The sequence below is a fragment of the Asparagus officinalis genome, chromosome 7 (assembly GCF_001876935.1).
Source record: "Asparagus officinalis chromosome 7, Aspof.V1, whole genome shotgun sequence".
NCBI classification, from domain to species: Eukaryota; Viridiplantae; Streptophyta; class Magnoliopsida; order Asparagales; family Asparagaceae; genus Asparagus; species Asparagus officinalis.
This window is the reverse complement of record NC_033800.1, coordinates 19,964,566-19,987,896: the sequence shown is the minus strand read 5'-3', so window position 1 is coordinate 19,987,896 and position 23,331 is coordinate 19,964,566. Positions and strand designations below refer to the sequence as shown.

Here is a 23,331-nt window from a genome sequence, read left to right as displayed (position 1 = left end):
ATCTTGCCTTGGGCAGCTACCCAGGGCAATTCTCTTGTGGCTCCGCCACTGCCACTTACCAATCATGAATATAGATACAAATATGAATTTGCCTCGATAAAAAAAACTCATGCATATCCGCTAAAATCAGACAAGGAAACACATGCAGATGCAAGATGGATATAAGAACAACATATAAAATAGAAAAAAATAGATAGTTCCTTCGTACCAGAGAGTTCATAAAATGTGTTCATTCTATTTAAAAGCTAATATTAGATCTCTTTATCATTAAAATTAGTCTCAAATCTATTAATCTAAGTACTAGAACAATTGTAGCAACATATATTCGAATATTTCGAATATGGATCCAAATCCGAATATTTCATTATATTTCGTATATAGCCATATCCTATTGGTTATAGATTTTAGTAATTATATCCATACCCTAAGGGATACAGTTAGGTATACTTTCACGGATACAAATATGGTTGTGCATCCCTATCTCTAAGGAATCTTATGGTCCACACAAGATCTTAATCATCCAATCCGAAGTAATGATCCCTAGCACATGTTTGATACATAGCCATTAAAAAGAACCTCAATCTTGTTTATCATTATATTCACCCCTTTTGGTTTTATAAATAAGACAAACTTTTTCATATTAGACATCCACACAAAAAAATACCTTATTTAAATCACATCTAAGTTATTCTTTTTTTTTAGAGAACAAATTTTATCAGCACACTTGCATTCAAAAGAGGATGATCTAATCCATTCAAGAGACAGATAATTTGAAAACTCTGTTACCGTCAAGTTTAAATCATCTCACACGCTCAATATGTGTTATGATAATATTTGTTTTCCTTTCCTCTCCCTGATCACCTAAAAGAAAAGGAAAAGAAGGAAGGGGGAAAAAGAAGAACGAAGGAATTGGAATACAATATCTATAGCTGGCCAAGTACAGGGTAGAGACCAACTGGCTGCGCCGGCCTGCTCTGGCTGCGCACTGTGGCGGAATCGTAATAATCACGGAACCAAGGGGTATTATCGTCACACAAGCTATCCCCGCCATATAACCGGGGAGCTCACGGGGCAGTTGTGGCTTTTCGCTGTAACAAAGGACTCAGAATCAGAATCAGGCTACGAATAAAGTTCGTCTTTTTCCTCCCCCAATTTCTCCCCTCCTTCCATCAAAATTCTAGGCTTTTCTCATATCGATATTATTCCACTGAAATTAGCAATTAATTCGAAACTTCACAAGTACCTGATCTTCTCCATGGCACGATGATGTTCTTCTTTTCCGTAAATGTCTTTTTTTGGATTTTTTTCCTGATCTGATACGTTTTTTTATTGATTAAGGGTTTTTGAGATCGATTTTGGGGATTTTGAGGTGGATTGTGATGGAGAGGTCGTTAATGGAGGCGATGATGGGGACTCAAGGAGGAGGAGGGGATTCGATTCTCGCTTCAGTGAAATTTGCGGTTTTGCCAATTGCGAAGGTTTTCGCAATGTGTTTCATGGGGTTTTTGATGGCTTCGAAGTATGTTAATATTTTGCCGGCCAATGGGAGGAAGCTGTTGAATGGGGTGAGTAAACTGTTTTGGTGGTTTTATTTGGCTTTTATGAAATATTTATCTATTCACGTAGGTGAAAATTATGTTTGGGAAAATTAAGGTCAGCGTGTGGAGAAATTTGAGCCTGATGCCCAATAGTAAACGCTAAAGACGAAATAAAAATCTAAGGTTCATTAGGAAGATTTCAAAGTTTGTAATTTCAATATCCCAGCATGACTTTTTACTTGACTGACAAAAAAATTTCAACTTTTAACTTCTGATTTTTGTGTTGCCTTGTTATCCGTTTTTATAAAGTAATCAGTGTCTGACTTACGAATAGAGAAATCCCATGCTATTTAGTTTTATAGTAAGAAAGATCTTTGGTGTAGGATGTGAGTAAATCAGTATGTTACTTTGAGTAGATAGAGGAAAATTTTATGAGACCTGAATTTTTCTTTTTTCAAAATAATATTGTCTCAAAAAATAAAATAAAAAACAAAATTTTGAAATGCATGGATCCTGTGGATGAGAAATGTATTTTTATGACGAGGAGGGATGATAAATTCATATATTTGGCAATTTGGAACATGAATAAGGTAATGAGTATAATACCATAAAACTCCTTCCGCACTGTCACACAAGTACAAGGTGATCATACTGGTTCCTTGGCATTTTAGGACTTTCACAATTAAAGTTGCTTTTTCATGTTTCATACCTCTGACTATGAAATCTGTACAATTTAGTCTGATGCATAATTAATTAATTATACCTTTGCACCTTCTTCAATTCTCAAATACTCATTTCCTTCTTATATTCTTCTTATGTTTTTAATGATTTCTGTCAGACGCATTGGAAATTTCTATGGAATTATTATTACTAGGATTTGTTTTAATGTTCATGTGTAGTATATTTACCAGTATAACAAAAAAGGCAATGAGGTAGGACAATAAAGACTAGCCCTGTCAACAAAAAGCAAGAAAGACATGCGCGTTGAACACACTCCTTTCATTTACAACCAGAACATTATGTTCTTACAGAAGCTATACTTTCACCTAGTCTGTTAATAAAATGGCTCTATATCGTAATACACGCACGAATACACAGAGCACTAAGGATGGACTCGATCACAGCTTCCGTTTAAAACTAAACGGTTGGGTTCACATCCCACATGCTTAAAGTTAACTGCAGAATACCAACCTCTTATACACCTGTGTAACATAATCATATGTATGTGTGTTTGTGCGCACGCGCAGTTGTGCATGTCTATGTCTGTGTGTGTCTTTTCTCAAAAAGTATTTTTAATTTACATGCAGGTGCATGTGCATGTGGAAAATTCTGATTCCCATAATGATATAAGTAGATAATTCTTCATTGTTCTGATCCTTAACTTTTTTTTAATGGTGTCCTATAGATTCTACATGATTAGCTATCTTACTTCCTAATAGCTTTTTCTAATGTATTTTACAGCTTGTATTTTCCCTTCTCCTTCCCTGTCTGATTTTCTCTCAACTTGGACGAGCAATCACTGTGCAGAAATTGCTAGAATGGTAAGACTATTTCTCGGTCCATTATATGTAGTTTATTAGTTTAAAAGAAATAAAATGAGTTGAATTGTTTGTTTTTTTTTGAAATGTATGATTGCATTTGATTCTTTTTCTTATTTTGTTTCTACGAGATGAAGGATTTCCAATATTAGATTTCATCATTTTACAGTTTGGCTAGGTAATTGCCATTCTATGACAGTTTTGAGGGCTTCTCCTTGATCGCAAAAGCTTAAACCAAATAATTAAAATGGAGACCCACATGTAGACACCCTACCTGCTTACAGTTGTCTTATCTAGGAATGTGACAATGTCATTGAGGTGGACTACCGGTCATGGAACTTGGTTAACTATGTGGAGAGTTCCCGACTACGAGTCACAATTCACAGGTTGTACTAATCTAATAAGAAATGGATTGAATTGTGGTGATGGTGCTAATGGATTCTCCCTAGCGATTGCAAGGAAATTCTACATATTGATGATTGGTTGTCTGTATTTTTGTGATACAGAAGACTCTTGCAGGGTTAAAATTTTGGTGTCCATTTTTTAACCCTCCTTTACTACTGAACTAATCAACTCTTGATTAATTTGTATCACATGTCACAGTGTATTCTAAATCACCATATGTACAATTTTTATCTAATGTCACTGCAAATAAGAAGCTACAATGGGATTTCTTTGGAAAACTATTTACAATAACTTCACCCTCATTTAACCATTGATTTTTTGTGGAGCTCCTTTGGGTTTCTTCATAGATGGGGGTTTCTTCTGTTGCATTGTTTGTCGATTTTTTCTTCGTGCCTATTAGTTGGCCGAGTTATATTTTGACATAATTATGATTTTGTCTGGGTTTTTAGTATCTAAATTGGATTATATTCATCTCAAGAAGTAGTTACTATATGTTGGCTTTCTATGTTGCATTACGCAAGCAAGATACAAGACTAATGGTTTCAATTTGCAGGTGGTATATTCCAGTCAATGTTGTAATGGGTACAATATCAGGTTCATTAGTTGGACTTCTCGTTGCGTTAGTTGTGCGCCCTCCACATCCATACTTCAAATTCACCATTATACATATTGGAATTGGTAGGCAGTTATTTATTGTACTATACGATGTTGAACCAAAATTTGCTGATTTGCGCTTGTCTATTCTGAATATCTATATGCAGTTAAGTCCATCTATGTTTTTCCGATGGCTAATGAATATCTCTGTGTAATTCTTTGATTCCTTAATGCATGTCCATACCGTGACTCTGTGGTCCCAAGATTTTTTGAATCAATTTTCTTATAGGTTTAAAGGCTTAGTTGGGTATCAAAATCTAAAACCAAACCACATAGATGTGAACCACGAATCTAAATAGTCTGGAAAGAAAAATCATAGATTTTGGAGATTTTTCTCCCTATGATAGTCGCAAGAGAACAATCGGATTAAATAGCATTTATCATTTGCAGTTTATATAGATATACGTGGTCTATTCTTTCTGCTGCATTCATGATATTTCAATTTTATTCATTTATGATTTTCTAATTTATTAGTTCATGTTCAGAGCTTCACATTTTTTAGCCGTTGTTTATCTAATGTTGCTTTCTGGATGAAAAGTCATGACCTTTTATAGGTCTTCAATATAAATTTGACCAGTTGCTTCCTTAAAGAAATGCATAAGAGATCATCTTCATTCTATATCTTGTGGCTACATGCTCTCCACACTTTGTTGTGTCTGCCTTTTATATTTAATTTATTTTTCTTTTGTCTGTATAACTTGATATTGTTGTGTCTGCCTGTTATTTATTTTTCATTTGTATGTATAATTTGATTTCGGAATGCCATTCCATTTAGCCGTTGTCTATCTAATGTTACTTTCAGGATGAAAAATCATAACCTTTTATAGGTCTTCAATATAAATTTGACCAGTTGCATCCTTAAAAAAATGCATAAGAGATCATCTTCATTCTATATCTTGTGGCGACATGCTCTCCACACTTTGTTTTGTCTGCCTTTTATTTATTTTTCATTTGTATGTATAATTTGATCTCGGAATGCCATTCCATTTGGCCTGTTAGGCTTAATTTTTTTGTCCTCAGAGGTGAATGCAGTTTTCAATAGCAAATAATATCATCTTATAATTTCTTCTTCATTATTAATTAATTAATTAGTTAATTAATTAAATTTTCTTTTGTCTGTATAACTTGATTTTGGAATGCCATTCCATTTAACCTGTTGTCTTAATTATTTCCTCAGAGGTGAATGCGGTTTCCAATAGCAAATAAAGTGATCTTATAATTTGTTTGGACTATGTTCCGGTTTTGGTGACTTTGGAGGCTTTCTCATTTGTTGCTTGAGCTTAAGATGCATGGCCAGAAAATGTAGATTTATTTTTTGACCTTCTTGTAAATAGTTTTTTTGGTTAGGGAATTGGTACCACATGTGCAACTGACACTAGGTTTGTAGATGTCATAAAATTTGATTCATTCTTTGTGCATTTTCTTGAATTTGACCACAGTTTTTATTACAACATCATATCAAATTTTCTTTGTATTTGCTAATATTTTGCAAGATCACATAAATTCATGATCATAATTCGCAGTTGTTAGATAACAAAATTGTTAGTAAGAATAAAAATGAGTACTACTCATTTTGATGGGAAGGATCGTAGAAGATGACTGATGTGGTGATTGATGATGATGTGGAATAACTTTATTGATTTCTTTGCAGGTAATATCGGAAATATACCTTTGGTCTTAATTGCAGCTCTATGTCGAGATGAATCCAACCCATTCGGTGATTCGGATAAATGTAGCCAAGATGGGAATGCTTATATTTCATTTGGTCAATGGGTAGGTCATACCACTTAACTTCGCTAACGAAGTCTTCCCTTATCTTGCTTATGCAATACTTCAATAAGCAGCATAGATTTTTTTGACGATTATTGGTTCATGTGTACTTTGCGTTCTCTAACAGTCAACACAAAACTTAAGCTAGAGTTTCAGGTATCTGAAATCTTATTGTCAATGTTTAATATGTTTATTAACTTTCATTCCTTCGGTTAAGTAAAATATAAAACAGTTGCATTTTCTAACACTTGCAATGACTCTGAGACCTGCTTTCATCATCCATTGGACTCTCATTTTTTTTGTTTTGAGTGCAACAGTAATTTTTGTGAAATAATTGCTGCTTGTTTTCCTTCTTTGAGATTCCTTTTTATTTATTTTTCCATTACTACGATTGCCACTGCTGGTCTTTTATGTGTTCCATGGATGTGCGAGGCAACAAAGTTAGCTTCTCCCACGTGAATCTAGTCAGTAAAATGACTCAATTGAATACTATAAATTGTTAAGAGAGCTACGGGACACACTAATGAAGATCGGACTATTCTAAGTCTCTTGCTTTCCTTATTGTATTGAGATTCTAATTCATGGATTTCTTTTCTGTCTTGTTTTGGTTGGTTTCATGTCTATCATCGTATTTTGACTTCTCAAATTGTAGTATTGGAGTTCAGTTATTTGTTTATATCTGTTGTACATAGCATAAAACTGAATATATTGTGAGAAGAATTAAAACTTTCTTTTGGTTGTTCCTAGTAAATCCATTTAAATCATGACTTGTAATTGGAACGTCATAGTTCTCTTTTATTCTAACCTATAACATTGAGGATTGAGTAAATCACTTGGGTTTGATGAATTCCCCTTGTTCTCTCATTTTCTATTCTACTTTTCCCTCACCTTCTCCTCTCTTGTTTCATCTTTAATTTTTCTATGGAAACTGGAAGAGAAATGGAGATTTAAGGGGGACACTCATGAATTTTGATAAGTTTCATAGTTTGATTCAAATGTTTTTCTAAGCTTGATGCAGGCTTATATTTCCGTTCTTAAGCCTTGCATTATCTTAGCCGCAAAATGTCTTAATAGTCACTGAAAATTTCTTTATTTTTCATTATTATAATTTATGATACTCTTGACTAGGGCCATGTTTGTTTTTTCTATAGTAAGGGTGCTATCTTGAAATAGTCTGGATCCACCTTTTTATCTTATGATTGCTTTTTTATCTGGACTGGACTATTTGTGAGGAGAGACTACTTAACACCTAAAAGGGGGACTAAAGCAAACCCACCTCACCCCCACCTTTACAAGCCGGGTACTAATCACCTTGGGGGATTAAGATTTTCTAACCAAAAAGCCTGTATCCTTTAATTCTACAAAATGTTCTGCGTTTTTATTGTATCCATCTTTTATTTTTCTGCAGTTCTTTCTTCATAAAATTTTCTCTGCTGCTCTTTTTTCGCTTCTCATTTTCCATGGGGTGTTTTGTCCCCTCTTCTTCTATGTATTGGGGAGACATGTACAAGCCTGCACGTGTAGGCCTGCACATACATTCTGCAAATTTGCCAAGTGGAAACTACTGAATTCTAAAATGTTATTAATTTTTATGCACTTTGGTCCCATTTTGTCATTTAAGAATGATATTCTAGGTTGTCTTAAGAAGAATGTTCCAATTTTCAATCATTATCTATGCAGGTAAAATGTTTAAAAACGTAACCTCTTTATTTGGACTCTCATTGGAGTTTAAATTTCCAATGCTGATATGTAAGTGATATGTTTGTTGACTTGAGGGTAAGAACGTGATTTTGGAAAATATCATTTGGTCAAATTTTGATGTTTTTGTCAAACATGCATTAGTACAATATTAGCTGAGTTGAGGGCAACAATGTCACTTTGGTTATGACATTAGTCCGAAGGTGCATAATCCCCCTAAAAATGAACACTAGTATGGATTATTTTAAGTCAGTCCAAGTGTTAGTCCGTGCATTAGTCCGAAGGTGCATAATCCCCCAAGTGTTAGTCCGTGCACAAACATTAAACTGGACTAAAATAGTCCCAGGATAATTCAATCCCTGGATTATAGTCCAGGTGTTATAATGCCTGCTAGTCCAAAGATAAAAAACATACGTGGCCTAAGTAAATTAACTCACCTGAAATGTTATCGTATTATAATAAATATCTTTTCCATTATGACTGAATTTTTGCACAAAGGTCATTCTTTTGTGGAAAACTATAAGTTTTCTGATCAGAATTTGGTCTTCATGGCAGGTTGGTGCAATCATTCTATATACTTATGTCTTTCAAATGCTCTCCCCCCCACCTGGAGAAACCTTTGATGGTATTGATGAGGAGAAACTTCCAACTAAGGCACCTCTTGATAATAGTACTCATAAGCGACTCCCGTCTAAGGTCCCAGTGAAACATACTGCACCTGAACAAGTGCCTTTGCTGAAGCCAGAAGTGTCTGAAGTCATTGGGCTAGAATCTTCGAAAAGTGGAAAAGTAAGAAATGGTTTTTGTATATATTGTTGCCGTGATATCATGAGAAGGAAAATCTTTATTGCATATTAGATTTCATATTTGTGCCAAATGCATTGTCTATTTGATTCAGATGAGAAACAAGTCATGCCTTTTCTTCAGTTTCCCGATGTACTTTCTTTCCTTTTCTTTTTCACTGTAAAACTAAGAACTATGATTAATGGAGTTCAACCCCAAATCGCTGGAGTTCAACCTCCAACACAATGAATAAAACTCTAACATCATACACTGGTTAATTTACACAAACCTTTTATTAACTTGACCTAGTACTCACCCTTAGGAGGCAAGGATGGGTGAGATATGGTTGCATGGTTACTTCTTTATTATAGAGTTTCTCGAGTACAATTTTCTTGTTAGTGGTCTTGCATTCTTCTGTAGCCAGGTATATAATTTTTTTAATGTTCTTAATGCAGATAATTGATCGGTTATACTACCTTATTGAGAAATTGAAGATAAAGCAAATAATGCAGCCCCCTATTGTGGCATCTGTAAGTAATATTTCGAAAAACTATTTGTTTCTTCCTCTAATAGAATCTATTGATATTAGTTTCCAGTTTTGTCCTTGCAACAGATTCTGGGTATTGTAATTGGTGTTGTGCCCTTCTTGAAGCACCTGATCCTTACTGACGATGCCCCATTGTTCTTTTTTACAGATAGCTGCCTAATTCTCGGGTAATGCTAAATAGTGTAATTTCTGTTAATCTAAAACCATCCTTTTTTACTCGGATTTGAATGATTTTCATCTCCTGATAAATTATCCTGCATAAGCCCTATGGAGTTCTATAATTTATATGGCCAACTATTATGGAGAAGCTAATCAATGTTGATTAGAATACAGGGGGAAAATATGCGAGAATGCTTTATAACCTTTAGAATGTTATTCATCTGGTCCTTATCTTGCACTTTTACTTCAGGGAAGCCATGATTCCGTGCATTTTGCTGGCTTTGGGTGGTAATCTGGTTGACGGTGAGTCTATCATATCTAATTTTTTCCCCTTCCCTTTCCTTTTTTCTTTAGTACCAGACACACACTATCATCCTTCCTATTAATTCCTTCATTGGCAAGTTTAGTTGAAGCCCTGCAGTGGTCATGATTAAAAGTGAAAATTGTACCTTATTGGTTGGTTTCATATCCATTTATGCTTCTAATGCAACATATTGATAGACAACATTGATAATCACGCTAGTAGTAGAACATAAGAAGGAAAGGAAATAAGCAGTGGAAAGCATATTAACCTCAAATTCATTAGTAAAAGATGTTGCTTCGGGTAAGTTTCCAGAAAACTACCATAAAATATCAGCGGTTTTGAAGGAAACTACTCTAAACTACTTTTATTTAGGAAAACTTTCACAATTGTTTTTTTTTTCAGTTAACTGCCCATAGAGAAAGTCATCACGTTATAAGCATACAATGTTCCTGGAATTTTTCCCCCTTAACTAGTTTATATAAGCACCTTCACTCACTTTTCCCCAATTATAAATTAAGTGTTTAGTAACTGTCTCAATAACACCGTAAGAAGGGTTTTCTGCTGATTTCAGAACTTGATGGTAGTTTTCTCCAATAACTCTACTTTAGAATAGTTTCCAGCAAAACCTGTAATTAGTTGATGGTTTTTTTCCTTTTCCTTTTTGTGGAAATATACCTTTGGATAATAACTCATAAGGGCATCCAGAGACAGGTTGTAATTAATTAGCATATACTTCTTCAAAGCGTTAAGCAAACTTGGAGAGTTCAAAAGCTTAAAGCATAGTAGTAATATCTACTTGAGAGCTACGTTGGCAACATACCAGCATACACATTAAAATTACTTCCTAGAGAGAAGAAATAGGGAATGCTTGTTGGCTGCAGAAGACTATGATCTTTTAAATGTCACACCAAAAAGCCTAGTTCTGTCATTTAATTTCTCACAAAAAGGTTAAATGATCCCAGTCAAGTATTTCCTTAGTATCTCCACTGCATTTCAGGTCCTGGAGCAGGAAGCAAAAAGCTTGGATTTCGAACAACCGCGGCAATTATTTTTGGTCGATTAGTCTTAGTTCCTCCTGCAGGGCTTGGCATCGTCACTTTAGCTGAGAAACTTGGCTTCCTTCCTGTTGGTGATAAAATGTTTAAGTTTGTACTGCTGCTCCAGCATTCAATGCCAACTTCTGTTCTCTCTGGTAAAGATCAAATTTATATCATATATTTAAATGACAAAAGTGACAAGATGCAAATTTTCATAAATAGTTAGCTCGACTTATCAGCTAAGTGAATTTTTGGGGCAAAGTTGTTACTGGAATTCCGTCCTTAGTTCACAGCCTCTGTTAACCTCAACATTTCTAACTTAAGGAGACTTGCTATCTGCTAAGCTTATCGAAGTTCACGCAATAATGAACCTTTTGGTTTTGGGGTATCAGAAACTTTGTTTTGAATTTTAGAAAGGATACTACACCCTTAGGCTGAATTGTTATGTAGCATTTATAAAGTTTATATATGTGATGTGATCCAAATGCGTCTTCAACTATTATAGTTGGTACCTGACAAGGCAATGCACTTTTGCAACAGGATAAAATCGAAATTTCTGATAGGAAACCGTACTTATGGACAACATTTTAAACAAATATTATCCACTGCACGCGATGCGTGCTTTACACAATGCATACCTGTGCGAAATTTAGACAATGCTATTAACACCTATGCTAATATGAATAAGTGTATGAAAACATTATTGCGGAAAGTGATAAGTCTAAAAATTACTTTCATCATCAAATTGTTCCATTTTTTTTACATTATCAATATATGAGGTGTCAACAGTGTAGAAAAGAAGCGTACACGACACATCAATATATGAGGTATACGGTGCAAAAAGAAGCGTACATGATTCAAAATTTAAGTCTGATTATTTTTATACCTAAAATACTTCCAAATAACCAACAGTGCGTGAAAGTGTTTTTTTTTGGGGGGAAATATTCTCCTCTCTTGTGCAACTTCAAAGATGACAAAAGAAAATCAAGAATGTGAAGATAACAAAAATCAAAGAAAAGTTACAATATGATCCTAAAACTATGTGTCACTATGCGTAGGACATTGCCACTTATCTGACAATGAAAAGGCAAGATAGGTATAAAAGTTTTAAGAGGGGCTAAATGACAACTAATGAATTTTGTTTTTTTAGCAATGCTTGTAATATAGATACAAAATATGATACCTGTTAAATTGGTCATCCACCAAAGAAACAATATAATAATCAAGATGCCTGATTAATCCAATTTCCTAGCCATCATAGGGAGGTGAGTCGTGGCCGCTGCTATGGCTTACGACGAAGGTGGAGAAGTTGTTTAAGGAGAGAAAGATTACAGTTCTTTTTTTGGATTTACCTTGAAATATGGTTTATTGGTAAACGTGGGGTGTGTTTTCTGTTTGGCATTTTCCAAATTTGCCCCTGTTTTTTAAATTTGGATGAGTAATAAGTTATTGGAAGTTGTGTACAAATATTAGGACATGTTTGGAATTTTTTTAAAGGGAGATTGGCATAGGGCTAGATCATCAAAATGTAGCTTTCCTTTAATAATAGTAAGTAATTGACGAATTGGGATATATCCAGAGCACCATCGCATGCATGTGTCCTGTACTTTATAAAAAACAACTTTTAGATAATGTCAAGACAAAAATCGATATGAAGAAGAATTGCAAAGAACTTTTGATATTTTTCTGTTTCCAAAGTTATTTCTGAGTGTTTTGAAAGTCAAATCTTAACCATATCAATTCATATATTGGTGGACTTGGTTGTAGGTGCTGTCGCAAATCTTAGAGGATGTGGCAAGGAATCAGCTGCTGTTCTGTTTTGGGTTCACATATTTGCAGTCTTTTCTATGTCTGCTTGGATTATTCTATACATTCGCATTCTTTTCTGAGCACTCACTTTTATCGGTAGGATCTTTGTTTCTTTCATTAGTTGTCAAGTTTTCGCCAATATCTTTCTCATTTATTCTACCCCATGCAGAAATCTAGTAAAGTGTCAGAATTGGTATCGTGCAGGTGGAGGCTACAAACAAAATGTTTGTGATGCTTGCTTCAATTAATTACATGATATACTGATGCAAGCATTCTATATTCCTATTATACGTTGGAACTCGGTGTACGTAGAGGATCATCCGGTTGTGTCCAGTGAAGAGGGAATCCCGTTGGAGGATCCAATTCGGATGAGCAAATGCTGAAGATGTTACTCGGAAGAAAATCCATTTCTTCTGATGTAACGTATGATTTTGGTTACTTATTTGGATTATATTAGGTTGCAATGTTTTAGATCACGTAGGCTTGTGTTCTTATTCCTGTATATGAAGAAAGAGAAAATAGGTAGACCAGGGTCATGGAGACTTCGTATTTAGGGTATTTCTTTCAGGTGCTGTATACAAGTTCCTCGCCAGTAAGATATTTGGTCAAGCAATTGCTATGTATATTGTGCATTCTGCAGTTTGAAAACATCAGTGCCTCGCATTTCATTGCACGCGTACTACGATCGGCATGTTTTAATAGTTTGGTATAGTTGGAGATGTACCTCGAAACTCTTGCTTATTTTTATCATCCTAAATATTTGTTTTTATTTGGTGTCTCAATTACTTTTTGTTTTGTTTTTTTTATTCAAAAGGCTCCAAAGAACAAATTAATTCAAAGTTGTCTAAAAAGAGCAACTGAGACCATATCGAAATATGAAGATTTGGTGTAAACGCAATATTTGAATCGGGAAAAGCAATATAAGGAATCAATGTAATAAATTAGTAGCTTTCAAATTAGTAATTTATAAGTTTCTACTTTCTCTTTATATAATATATATTCGCCGACTCAAGTTAGGCCATCTCTAACCGGCCTCTAAATCTTCAAAATCTTTAAATTTGGAGAGTGGAACCTCTCCAACCACTCTCCAAATTTGGAGATCTCTAAATTTCACCCTCTAAATTTGGAGGGTGAAGAGAAAATTTGGAGGGTCTCTCTAAAACACTATTCATGCTTCATTAATTATAATTTTGATACTTTTAACTATTTAATTTCTTAAAAATTATCACTTTGCCATCATTCTTAGTAATTTAAATTAAATTTTTAATTTCAAATAAATATAGTTAAAAAATTATTAATCTAATATTTGAAATTATTATATATTTGGAAAGGTGTCGTTGAGATCTTTAAAATAAAACTAAGATTAATTTATTTTAGTTTTATTATAAAATTAATAATTTTTAAATTAAATAAATAAGTATCAGACATGAAATTTTAAATACGAGGATCTATTTAACTTGCCCCATAAGAAAATACAAACATAAATTACAATATTTCAGATTTTATTTTTTTTAATATGTTGTATTGCATTATTAATATTGGGTTCATTTTAAAGCTCTCATCGATACCTTTATAATGTTATAATTTTTTCCCAAATAAATTATTAAAAATAAAATTATTAATGTAAACTATATCCAACATTATTAATTTATATAGCTTTTTTGATTAAAAAATAAATAAAAAGAAAACATTTGGAAAGTGTGGGTTAGAGATGCCCTCCAAATTTTAACCTCCAAATTAAAATATTTCTAGAATATTCCAATTTAGAGTGTGAAATTTGGAGGGCATGGAGATGCTTCCTTAAATCAAAAACAGCAGTTACAAGACACACTATCTGGAAATCAAAAACAGTGGAACCTCTTGCTGCTTCGAATTCGGATATCAACGTGAAAGATCCAACCCGACCCGGCCCAGTACAACAACGGCATTCCAGCTGTCAGTCGTGCACAGAATCCTAGATTGCTTCGATCCAAAGGAAACAAACTCGGCACTTTATCAGCGTTGATCCCATGCTACGCGGTTTATTTACCGTTAAATGCCAACTCATAAATATCCATCGACCTTTGAATTTGAGTCCTTTTGTTCTCAATTTCTTCATCAATCTCCCAAATTTGAAACCCTCTCAAAATTCCTCTCTCTCTCTCTCTCTGCAGCTATGGGCGGTTCTCACAGTCGCGAAGGAGACCTTGAGTCCGAGTCCGAAGAAGAGCAAGAAGAATCCGAACCCGAATCCGAAGAAGAAGAGCAAGAACCAAAAACCCAAACCCCACCAGCGTCGACCTCCTCCCTTGATTCAATCGACTCCAAGCTCAAAGCCCTAAACCTCAAATACTCCAAATCTCCTTCGAACCCTAACCCTAACGCCGTCAAGCTCTACCTCCACGTCGGCGGCAGCTCTCCCGGCGCCAAATGGATCCTTTCTGATAGGCTCACTACTTTCTCCTTCGCTCGATCTCAGTCTGAATGGGTTCTTAATGTCGGATCCAAGATTAGGGTTCGGGTTGGACCCGAGCTCCAGCTCAAACCGTTTCCGGATCACCTTCGATCCGATTTCGTCGCTGATGGTGTTTGGGCTCTGAAGTTTTTCACTAAGGAATCATTTGCTAGCTTTCAGTTGCAATATCAGAGCTGTTTGTTTGAAAATACTTATGGGTTTGAGGCAAATGATGAGAATAAAAATAGGGTTTTTGGAAAGGATTTTCAGGCTTGGGCGAAACCTGAAGTTGCTGATGATTCGATATGGGAGGATGCTGAGGAGAGCTTCGAGAAGCCTCCGGTGAAAGAAAGGCGAGATCTTTTGGAGGAATTCGAGGAGGCGGCGAATGAGGGGAGCAAGATTCAGAGCCTTGCATTAGGGGCTTTGGATAATAGTTTCTTAGTCGGGGATTCGAGTGTTCAGGTTGTTAGGAATTTCAGCCATGGAGTCCATGGGAAGGGTTTAAGTGTTAAATTCTCAGGCAGTGGTGGTCGTGGGAATTATGGGTTCTCGACCCCTAAGAAGGCTCTATTGATGAAGGCAGAGTCGAATATGTTGCTGATGAGCCCAGATAATCAGGAGAGGCTGGAGCATTCGACTGGAGTTCATCAGCTTGATGTTGAAACAGGGAAGATTGTGACAGAGTGGAAATTTGAGAAGGATGGGGCTGATATAACAATGAGGGATATTGCAAATGACAGTAAAGGGTCACAGTTGGATCCTTCAGAATCTACATTCTTGGGTTTGGATGATAGTAGGCTGTGTAGGTGGGATATGAGAGATAAGAGGGGAGTTGTTCAGAATATTGCAAGCTCCCCAGTATTAGAATGGACACAGGGGCATCAATTTTCCAGAGGTACAAACTTTCAGTGCTTCGCGTCGGCCGGTGATGGATCAATTGTAGTGGGCTCACTCGATGGGAAGATTCGACTATATTCGAAGAGTTCTATGAGGATGGCAAAGACTGCATTTCCAGGGCTTGGGTCGCCGATTACTCATGTGGATGTTACTTATGATGGGAAGTGGATACTGGGGACAACAGATACATATTTGATTCTTATAAGTACTGTTTTCAAGGATAAGGATGGGAGGGAGAAGACTGGATTTAGTGGGAGGATGGGGAATAGGATTGCAGCGCCGAGGATGTTGAAGCTTACTCCTCTTGATGCCCATTTGGCAGGGAAGGATAATAAGTTCCATGGTGGCCAGTTCTCATGGGTAAGTATTCATGTTATTTATTACTTAGTATTATTATGCGAAGGGCTTGCTTTATATAGAATATATAGTTTGCCTCATTAGAATTTGCATAATTATGCCTTTTTCATATCCTCTGATAAATTGGAGTAGTAAGTATATATTTAGCTAGTAAGTAGATAAGGATACTGTGGCATGAGTAAGAATATAATCTTACTGTCTTTATTGTCATACAAGTTTGCCATCAGTCAAAAAAAGAGAGATACTAATTAACGTTACTGTCCTTGTTTGGAGTAAGCTAAATCTTATACCAAGTGAAAATATACTGTATACAGCACTAAAAAATGTCACTATTACTCGTGTCAATTGGCAACATCCTGTTGTATGGAGGGATATTGCCATAATACAATAGCTCATGTAAATCTACATTATGAAATGTCTATGACATGTTTCCATTTCCAATAAATTAACATAAAATAAATAAATAAATAAATAAATGTATGAGTGTGTGTATGTATGTCTGTGTGTCTGTGAGTTTGAGTGCGCGTGGTTGGTTGGGTGGGTGTGCGTGCATGTGTGCTTGAGTGGGTGGGCGTGTACGTACGTACATGAATCTCCATCTGTATCTATTTCTTGTTTGACGGTATGCTAAATTTCAGTGGCTTTGACATAGTCTAAATCAAATTGATGCCTTTAGAAAGCTGTTTTTCTTCTTCGATCAAGAGTTTCCATTGTTTATAGCTGAAAAGAACCCAAAGATAATAGATTACAAGCATTGATTAACTATGCTTGTGATGGTCGTCTTTGCTAGTTAAGGGATCTCAATAATCTGACTTACAAACATGAACTTGTAAATTAGGTTACTCGTATCGTCTAAAGCCTAATCCCATGAGTTATAAGCTATTTTCTCGATCAAACTAACATTGTCAACTTTCATAGCATACAGTTGATTTTTGTTCAAGTGGCTTTGTACGAATACATGTTCCTGTTGGACATAGATGCACACCAAAAATTTCATGCTTCTACAGTCTTATTGTCAAGCTTGACGCATACTACAAATAAACATTTCACAAACCTTTGGCAACACTTGGTATCTCAATCTGCAATATATTGTCTCCTATAGCAGCAAGCTATTTCCTTCTGATAATCCTGTTGTAATGTTGTTGGATACCTAACAATTATGTTTATGATTATCTTGCAGGTCACAGAGAATGGTAAGCAAGAAAGGCACCTTGTGGCAACTGTGGGGAAATTCAGCATCATTTGGAACTTCCAGCAGGTGAAGAACAGCAAACACGAGTGCTACCGCAACCAGGAAGGATTGAAGACTTGCTACTGTTACAAAATCGTTCTCAGGGATGAATCTATTGTTGACAGCCGATTCATGCATGAGAAATTTGCTGTGAGTGATTCTCCAGAGGCTCCACTGGTTGTTGCAACTCCACAGAAAGTGAGCTCATTCAGCATATCAAATCGGCACTGACTTTGTGCGTATTTTATCCTCAAGAGTTTCTCCCTGCCTTTTGGTTTTCTGATTTTCCATTTTCATGTACATGTCTTATGTAAATTTCTGTGCATTTTAAGACGAGATAATGATGTTGATTGATTTGATTGTGGTGTTTATAGTTTGATTATAGTTGTTGATTGTGAATAATGAAGTTTGTACGAAAAAATATATATAGAGTGAACTATTTCTGTAGACACTTTGACGTCTGAGCTGATTCATAGGCCCTTGAGTTTCCTAGAATTTTTGGTGATATAAAATTTCAGTATCGGCATCAACAAGGACATCAAGGTTTAGGCTTTATTTATACGGTGCTTTAAAGTGGTGATGAAGGTAGAAATTTGAAGGGGTTTAGGCTTTATTTATACGGTGCTTTAAAGTGGTGATGAAGGTAGAAATTTGAAGGGGATTTCGTGCTCCACTTTAAGTCAAAACCCAAAACCTCAAGTATGGAATTCAGTAATAATAGAATTAATGCAACAGCTATAAAACAAATTCTGAATATTGTCGGGTTACAGAGCTGGGTATAGATCAACTTCATTATTCTGTTAACTCTGGCAGCAAGTTTCTTTCCTTTCTTGATTGCTTGAAAATCGTTTAAGCAATGATTGCAGGATCTTGTCCTTTGCCACAGATTTATTTACTAATAATAGATATGAGTATGCAGTTAACATCTACTATCTAGATACCAAATTTTGGTAGTATGGTTCATGTACATCTTAGTAGGGAGGTAGAAGAAATTGTCGAAGTGGTAGGCTACTTCACATGATAATTACATAGTGACACTCAATGTTCAGGATATTGCACATTGATATTGCACATGCTGAGTATGGGTACTTGATATTAGATCACATTGAATACATATTAAGGCCGTCACACTTATCCAAAATAGAAAGGTAACAGTGAAATGAGACAAGTGCAATAGGATGTGTTAAAATAAGCCGGCTTCAGATGAGGACTAGGCATTAAAAGATCAATGTAAAAGGGAATTTCCTCTGACATGGAAAGTTTAAAAATCACGGAAGAAGATACAATGAAGCTAGGTTCTGAAGAAAACTTCCAGGGAACCTGAAAGGAGTCGAGGTGTTATATATGTAAGTTACAGCTAAAAAGGATGAATCTTTGTGAGGAAGGGCATGCTATCTTATTCAAAATGATGAAGTAAGGCCGAGCTGAACATTCAATGAGTAGGTAGAGCTGGCAACTTGGGTCTTTGTTTTTTAAGATTCTTGGTATGATCTTGTTGCACTAATGACTGAACATTTGTAAGGTTGAGACATGGCTCTTTTTGATGTCCAAAACAGAGGTGATAGGTTGGAAGTCATTAGTCGACCTGATGATAATCAATCAATTAATGTAGCTGCCTGTATATAAAAAAACACATTTCTTGTCATCATGTTCATTTGCCGTCCCTGGACTTACCTTGCTAGGAAAGAAATGTGGTATTAGTGAAACAGGACATTAGAACTTAATTAGAATCATGCTTTCTCAGATAAGATGGGCAGAAAGAAAACAGGAAGGAAAAAAAAACTTCATAAATTGAATTAATTTTTTTACCATGACGCGGTGAATTGCCCATAACTATTTTTTTTCTTATTATCCAAAAAAGTTGTAGGATGAATTAAGACCTCAAGACTTTCACGACCCATCTCAGTTACATAAACTCGCGGTTGGATCAACAAGCACAGCTGGAACATCAACCAAGAGTTTGGATAATAAGTATCAAAATTCATATGAAATAAAAAAAATATGAGATTGTCCCATGTATTCTCTTGGGTGAATGATTTTCTTTACACTTGACATCGGAGTTGATTCTTAAGTGGTGGTATAAATTTTCAGGGTTAGAAAAGCATCAAGGCAAAGATAATATTTACGCCTTATTTATATGGTGCTTTAAAGTTGTAGGATGAATTAAGACCTCAGACTTTGTTTAAGCAGTGACCCAAGCCTCGCTTGAGATTTCTCCACTATTTCCACTTGCAAAACCGCAAGCACTTGCAACCCGCAAGCAAACAGTACAACCTTGACAGTCTTCAATTGCCAATGCCACAATAATCTCTTCTTTCAAGAGATTATCAAACTGAAACAAAATGGTACAACTCTTTCTCTTCCTATAAGCCTTGATGTGTAGATGTGAGTGAATTACAATAGGCTATAGGAATGGTTTTTGTTCTAGAGTAATGGAATTTTAATCAAGAACAAAACTGAAAATTGACACTCAGTTTTTCTCTTCAACAATGGAATTAAGAACTCAAGAAAACTCAAGTTTATGGAAAGGAATGTTAAAATTTAATTTCAGAACTTAACACCTATTTATAGACATAGGTTTAGTTCAAAATATTTCAAAAATAACTGCAAAAACGTTCATAAAAACGTTCATGTTAATTTGAAAATATGACTGTTAGAAGTACTGTATGGTCGACCAGATTGAGGCCTGGTCGACCAGATAGGCTTCCTGGAACTTGTCTGGTCGACCAAATTCAGTCCTGGTCGACCAGACAGACTTCTTGGAAATTCTGTCCGAGTCTGTACTGAAGCCTCTGGTCGACCAGGTCCATATTTGGTCGACCAGACAGATTTTTCTGAATCTCTGTTTCTGGTTATTATATCTGGTCGACCAGACATTTCTTTGGTCGGCCAGAAACTATGTTATACATATTTTCGATAGATTAAAATGTTATTCATTCGTTAATTAGACTTAGGATTATACTTAGAATATTTTCTATGATCTTCTAAGTAGTGTGTGTTGTGTGTGTGATCAAGGCTTATACAAAGATTCTAAAAGAAAAGATAAAATTATATCACTCTTGTAAATTATATTTTCTTCTTGAAGCGCGAAGTGACTTGATTAACTTCATCTTTTGATCTTTGAAATCTTGTCTTTGAAATAGCCTTAATAACTTGATTGTTGCTTTGAGATGTATATCTTGAATCTGCAGTAAAATATGTTAGATAAACAATGATTTGTTATCATCAAAATACAAGAGATATTGTAACATCAACCATGTTCCCAACAATCTCCTCCTTTTTGATGATGACAAATAATATTGAAAAACTTTAATTAAACATTCTTACTCCCCCTGCAACAATACATACATGTTAATTTAACACACACAAAAAAATAGCACTTATTAGTAATCCTAATATTGTATAACAATGCATACATGTCAATATTCAATATTGCAATAGTTGTCAATATTTCAATATTCTAATATATCTCCCCCTTTGTCATTAACAAAAAGAAGAATAGAAAGGGAGATAATAATAAATAATGAAACAATTAATACATTTCTTCAATACAACCTAATATTTCTTCAACATGGCCTAAAACTTCAAATAAATCTTCAAGATTATGCACATAGTCCATTACATCTCCCATCCAAATAGGAAGACATAAGCTTGCAATGAAAATTAAGTTTTCTATGGGAGTCATATTGAATGTATTGTGTTGTTTAAGAAGAAATATTTCTCTATTTATAACCATGGAAGTAGTTATTAGAGATTAACCATCAAGTAGTTATTTAAGAATTGGTTAGAATAACTAAAATATGAGTTCAAAAAATTATGAAATATTTTTCTTATGTTAACCAAGATAAATGACAAGAATATTTGCTAAAAAAATCTTGGGTTTCCAATATGCGTGTTTGATTTGTAGTGAGAGTCTCAAATTGACTAGTAATTCCGGCATAGTCAAAAGATTGCACATGTGTTTGCTCTTGAGGTTGAGCTTGTGCTTCTTCTTCATCTTCATTGTTATCATCATCTTCACCAACTTCTTCTTCTTCCACATCCATGTTGTGCTCATTCGGATTGTGAGGAATCTTCATTCTTGCTAAAGCGGCTCGATTGAAGGGAACCGAGTCACTCACTATATCCGACTCCATATCGATGGGAACGTCAAGGGCTTTGAAAATATGTGTAAGAACACATCCATGATCAAGAGTAGCAGAAACCTTTTTGAGGAAGTTGTTGTAAATAACAAGTGCCCAATTAACTTGAATATCTCCCATGACGGCATAAATGAATTTGGCTAGATCAAGAGAGATATAAGTAAAAGAACCCGACTTTTGGAGGATATTGTGAGAGAGAATCCTACCAATTAGTCTAGGAAGAGGGCGAAGAACTCTATTGTAGATAGGAGGATGAAGATTTTGACCATCTTCTAGCATAGAAGCAAGAATTGTAGGATCGGTCATCTCGATTTCACTCAAAGTTGCACCGGTATTGGGTACATTGAGTATTTCAGAAATCCTCTTAGGAGTGAGCTTAATGGGTACATTCTTCACCATAGACTTGAGATAACTAGACTTGAAACTCATATTTGTATAGAACAATCTAACAAGAAAAGGATAGCAAGGAACAACATTTCTTATGGAGAAAAGTTCAAACAACCCCGTATTTTTGAAAAGATTTTCTAAAGGATAGTGCTCAAAATCGGCAAGCCCGTATTTTTGAAAAGACGTTCTAAAGGATAGTGCTCAAAATCGGGAAAGTTGATAAAACGCTCTTGATGAACATCTTGACTTGAGAACTTTATAAAATCCTTTGCTAAAGTAGGATTGTTGAGATATTGTTGATAAGAAACATCCGGATCTATGGTGGATCTTGCTCTTTTGGATTTGGAAGAGGATGGTCTTTTAGAAGTAGACATGATACCAAGAGAACTTTTCAACTTCTTGAAATGTAGAGAGGTAAGGTGTGAAGAAGAATGAGATGAATGGAAGACTATTTATAGAGAGAAGTATGAGGGTTTTCAATGGTCAAAGATCCATTCAATGGGTTGTGTACCCAATGAGTCAAAGATTCATTCAATGGGTTGTGTACCCAATGAGTCAAAGATGCTTTGAATGTAGTCTCCAAGGAGTCATGGGCTGATGAGAATAGTAAAAGTAGTCAAAGTGTACTAAAGACTTGATGTCATAACACATAAAAATCCAATCTGGGCATAACTGCTGCTGTCTGGTCGACCAAACCAGGTCCTGGTCGACCAGATAGTGACATATCCGTTTACTGTCCAGTATCAACATGTCTGGTCGACCAGGTCCAAATATGGTCGACCAGACAGTGAATTACACAACAATTTGTGTAAAACTTCTGGTTTAACCCTAGTATTTTGTTTATACAAATAATACACATATATATCAATTAATTTCATTCACACATACATAGTAACACACATATATATCAATTAATGTCGATTATTGTACATATACCTAATTCGCGTCTAAATTTTACAAAAGTTTCTTCTTTTAGGGGTTTTGTGAATATATCAGCAGTTTGTTTATCTGTTGAAACAAATTCTAAAGAAATATCTCCTTTAAGAACATGATCTCTTAGAAAATGATGTCTAATGTCTATATGTTTGGTACGGGAGTGATGTACTGGATTCTTTGATAAATTAATAGCACTAGTGTTATCACAAAATATTTGTGAAGTTTGACATTTAATATTATAGTCTAACAAGGTTTGCTTCATCCACATAACTTGAGCACATGCTAAACTAGCAGCAATGTATTCGGCTTCAGTTGTGGATAAAGAAACTGAATTTTGTTTCTTGCTAAACCAAGATATTAATGAGTGTCCTAAAAAATGACAAGTACCACTTGTGCTCTTTCTATCAGTTTTACATCCCGCAAAATCCGCATCACTATATGAAATTAAATCCAAATTGCTAGATTTATTATAAAATAAACCATAGTTGGTTGTATCCTTTAAATATCTAAAAATTCTTTTTACAGCTTTCAAATGTGATTCCTTCGGATTTGCTTGAAACCTACACTAGTGGAAAACAGCAATTTACCGACGGAACAATAGCGACGGACATTTCCGTCGCTATAAAACTACTTATAGCGACGGCAAATTCCGTCGCCATTGTTCCGTCGGTAAAGTTATTTTACCGACGGAAATTTACATTT

General features: G+C 35.1%; 2 protein-coding genes across 5 annotated transcripts; both read left to right on the top strand.

The window, feature by feature from the left end:
* Window positions 985–13,011, top strand: LOC109848769 (protein PIN-LIKES 6). 4 transcript variants are annotated; one of them, XM_020418426.1, is made up of 12 exons: window positions 985–1,130; window positions 1,339–1,565; window positions 3,000–3,079; window positions 4,035–4,159; window positions 5,787–5,908; window positions 8,159–8,392; window positions 8,842–8,916; window positions 9,000–9,100; window positions 9,343–9,395; window positions 10,394–10,588; window positions 12,201–12,338; window positions 12,447–13,011. In XM_020418426.1, exons 2-11 carry the CDS (start codon window positions 1,380–1,382, stop codon window positions 12,320–12,322), a joined length of 1,293 nt encoding a protein of 430 aa, XP_020274015.1. In that variant the 5' UTR covers window positions 985–1,130; window positions 1,339–1,379; the 3' UTR covers window positions 12,323–12,338; window positions 12,447–13,011. The 4 variants fall into 4 exon arrangements, with proteins under 4 accessions (XP_020274015.1, XP_020274018.1, XP_020274017.1 ...); XM_020418429.1 differs by having other exon boundaries at window positions 12,412–13,011; XM_020418428.1 differs by lacking the exon at window positions 985–1,130 and adding an exon at window positions 1,137–1,239.
* On the top strand, window positions 14,249–17,613 carry LOC109849063 (protein CYPRO4-like). Its single transcript, XM_020418839.1, has 2 exons — window positions 14,249–15,936; window positions 17,114–17,613. Exons 1-2 carry the CDS (start codon window positions 14,278–14,280, stop codon window positions 17,393–17,395), a joined length of 1,941 nt encoding a protein of 646 aa, XP_020274428.1. The 5' UTR covers window positions 14,249–14,277; the 3' UTR covers window positions 17,396–17,613.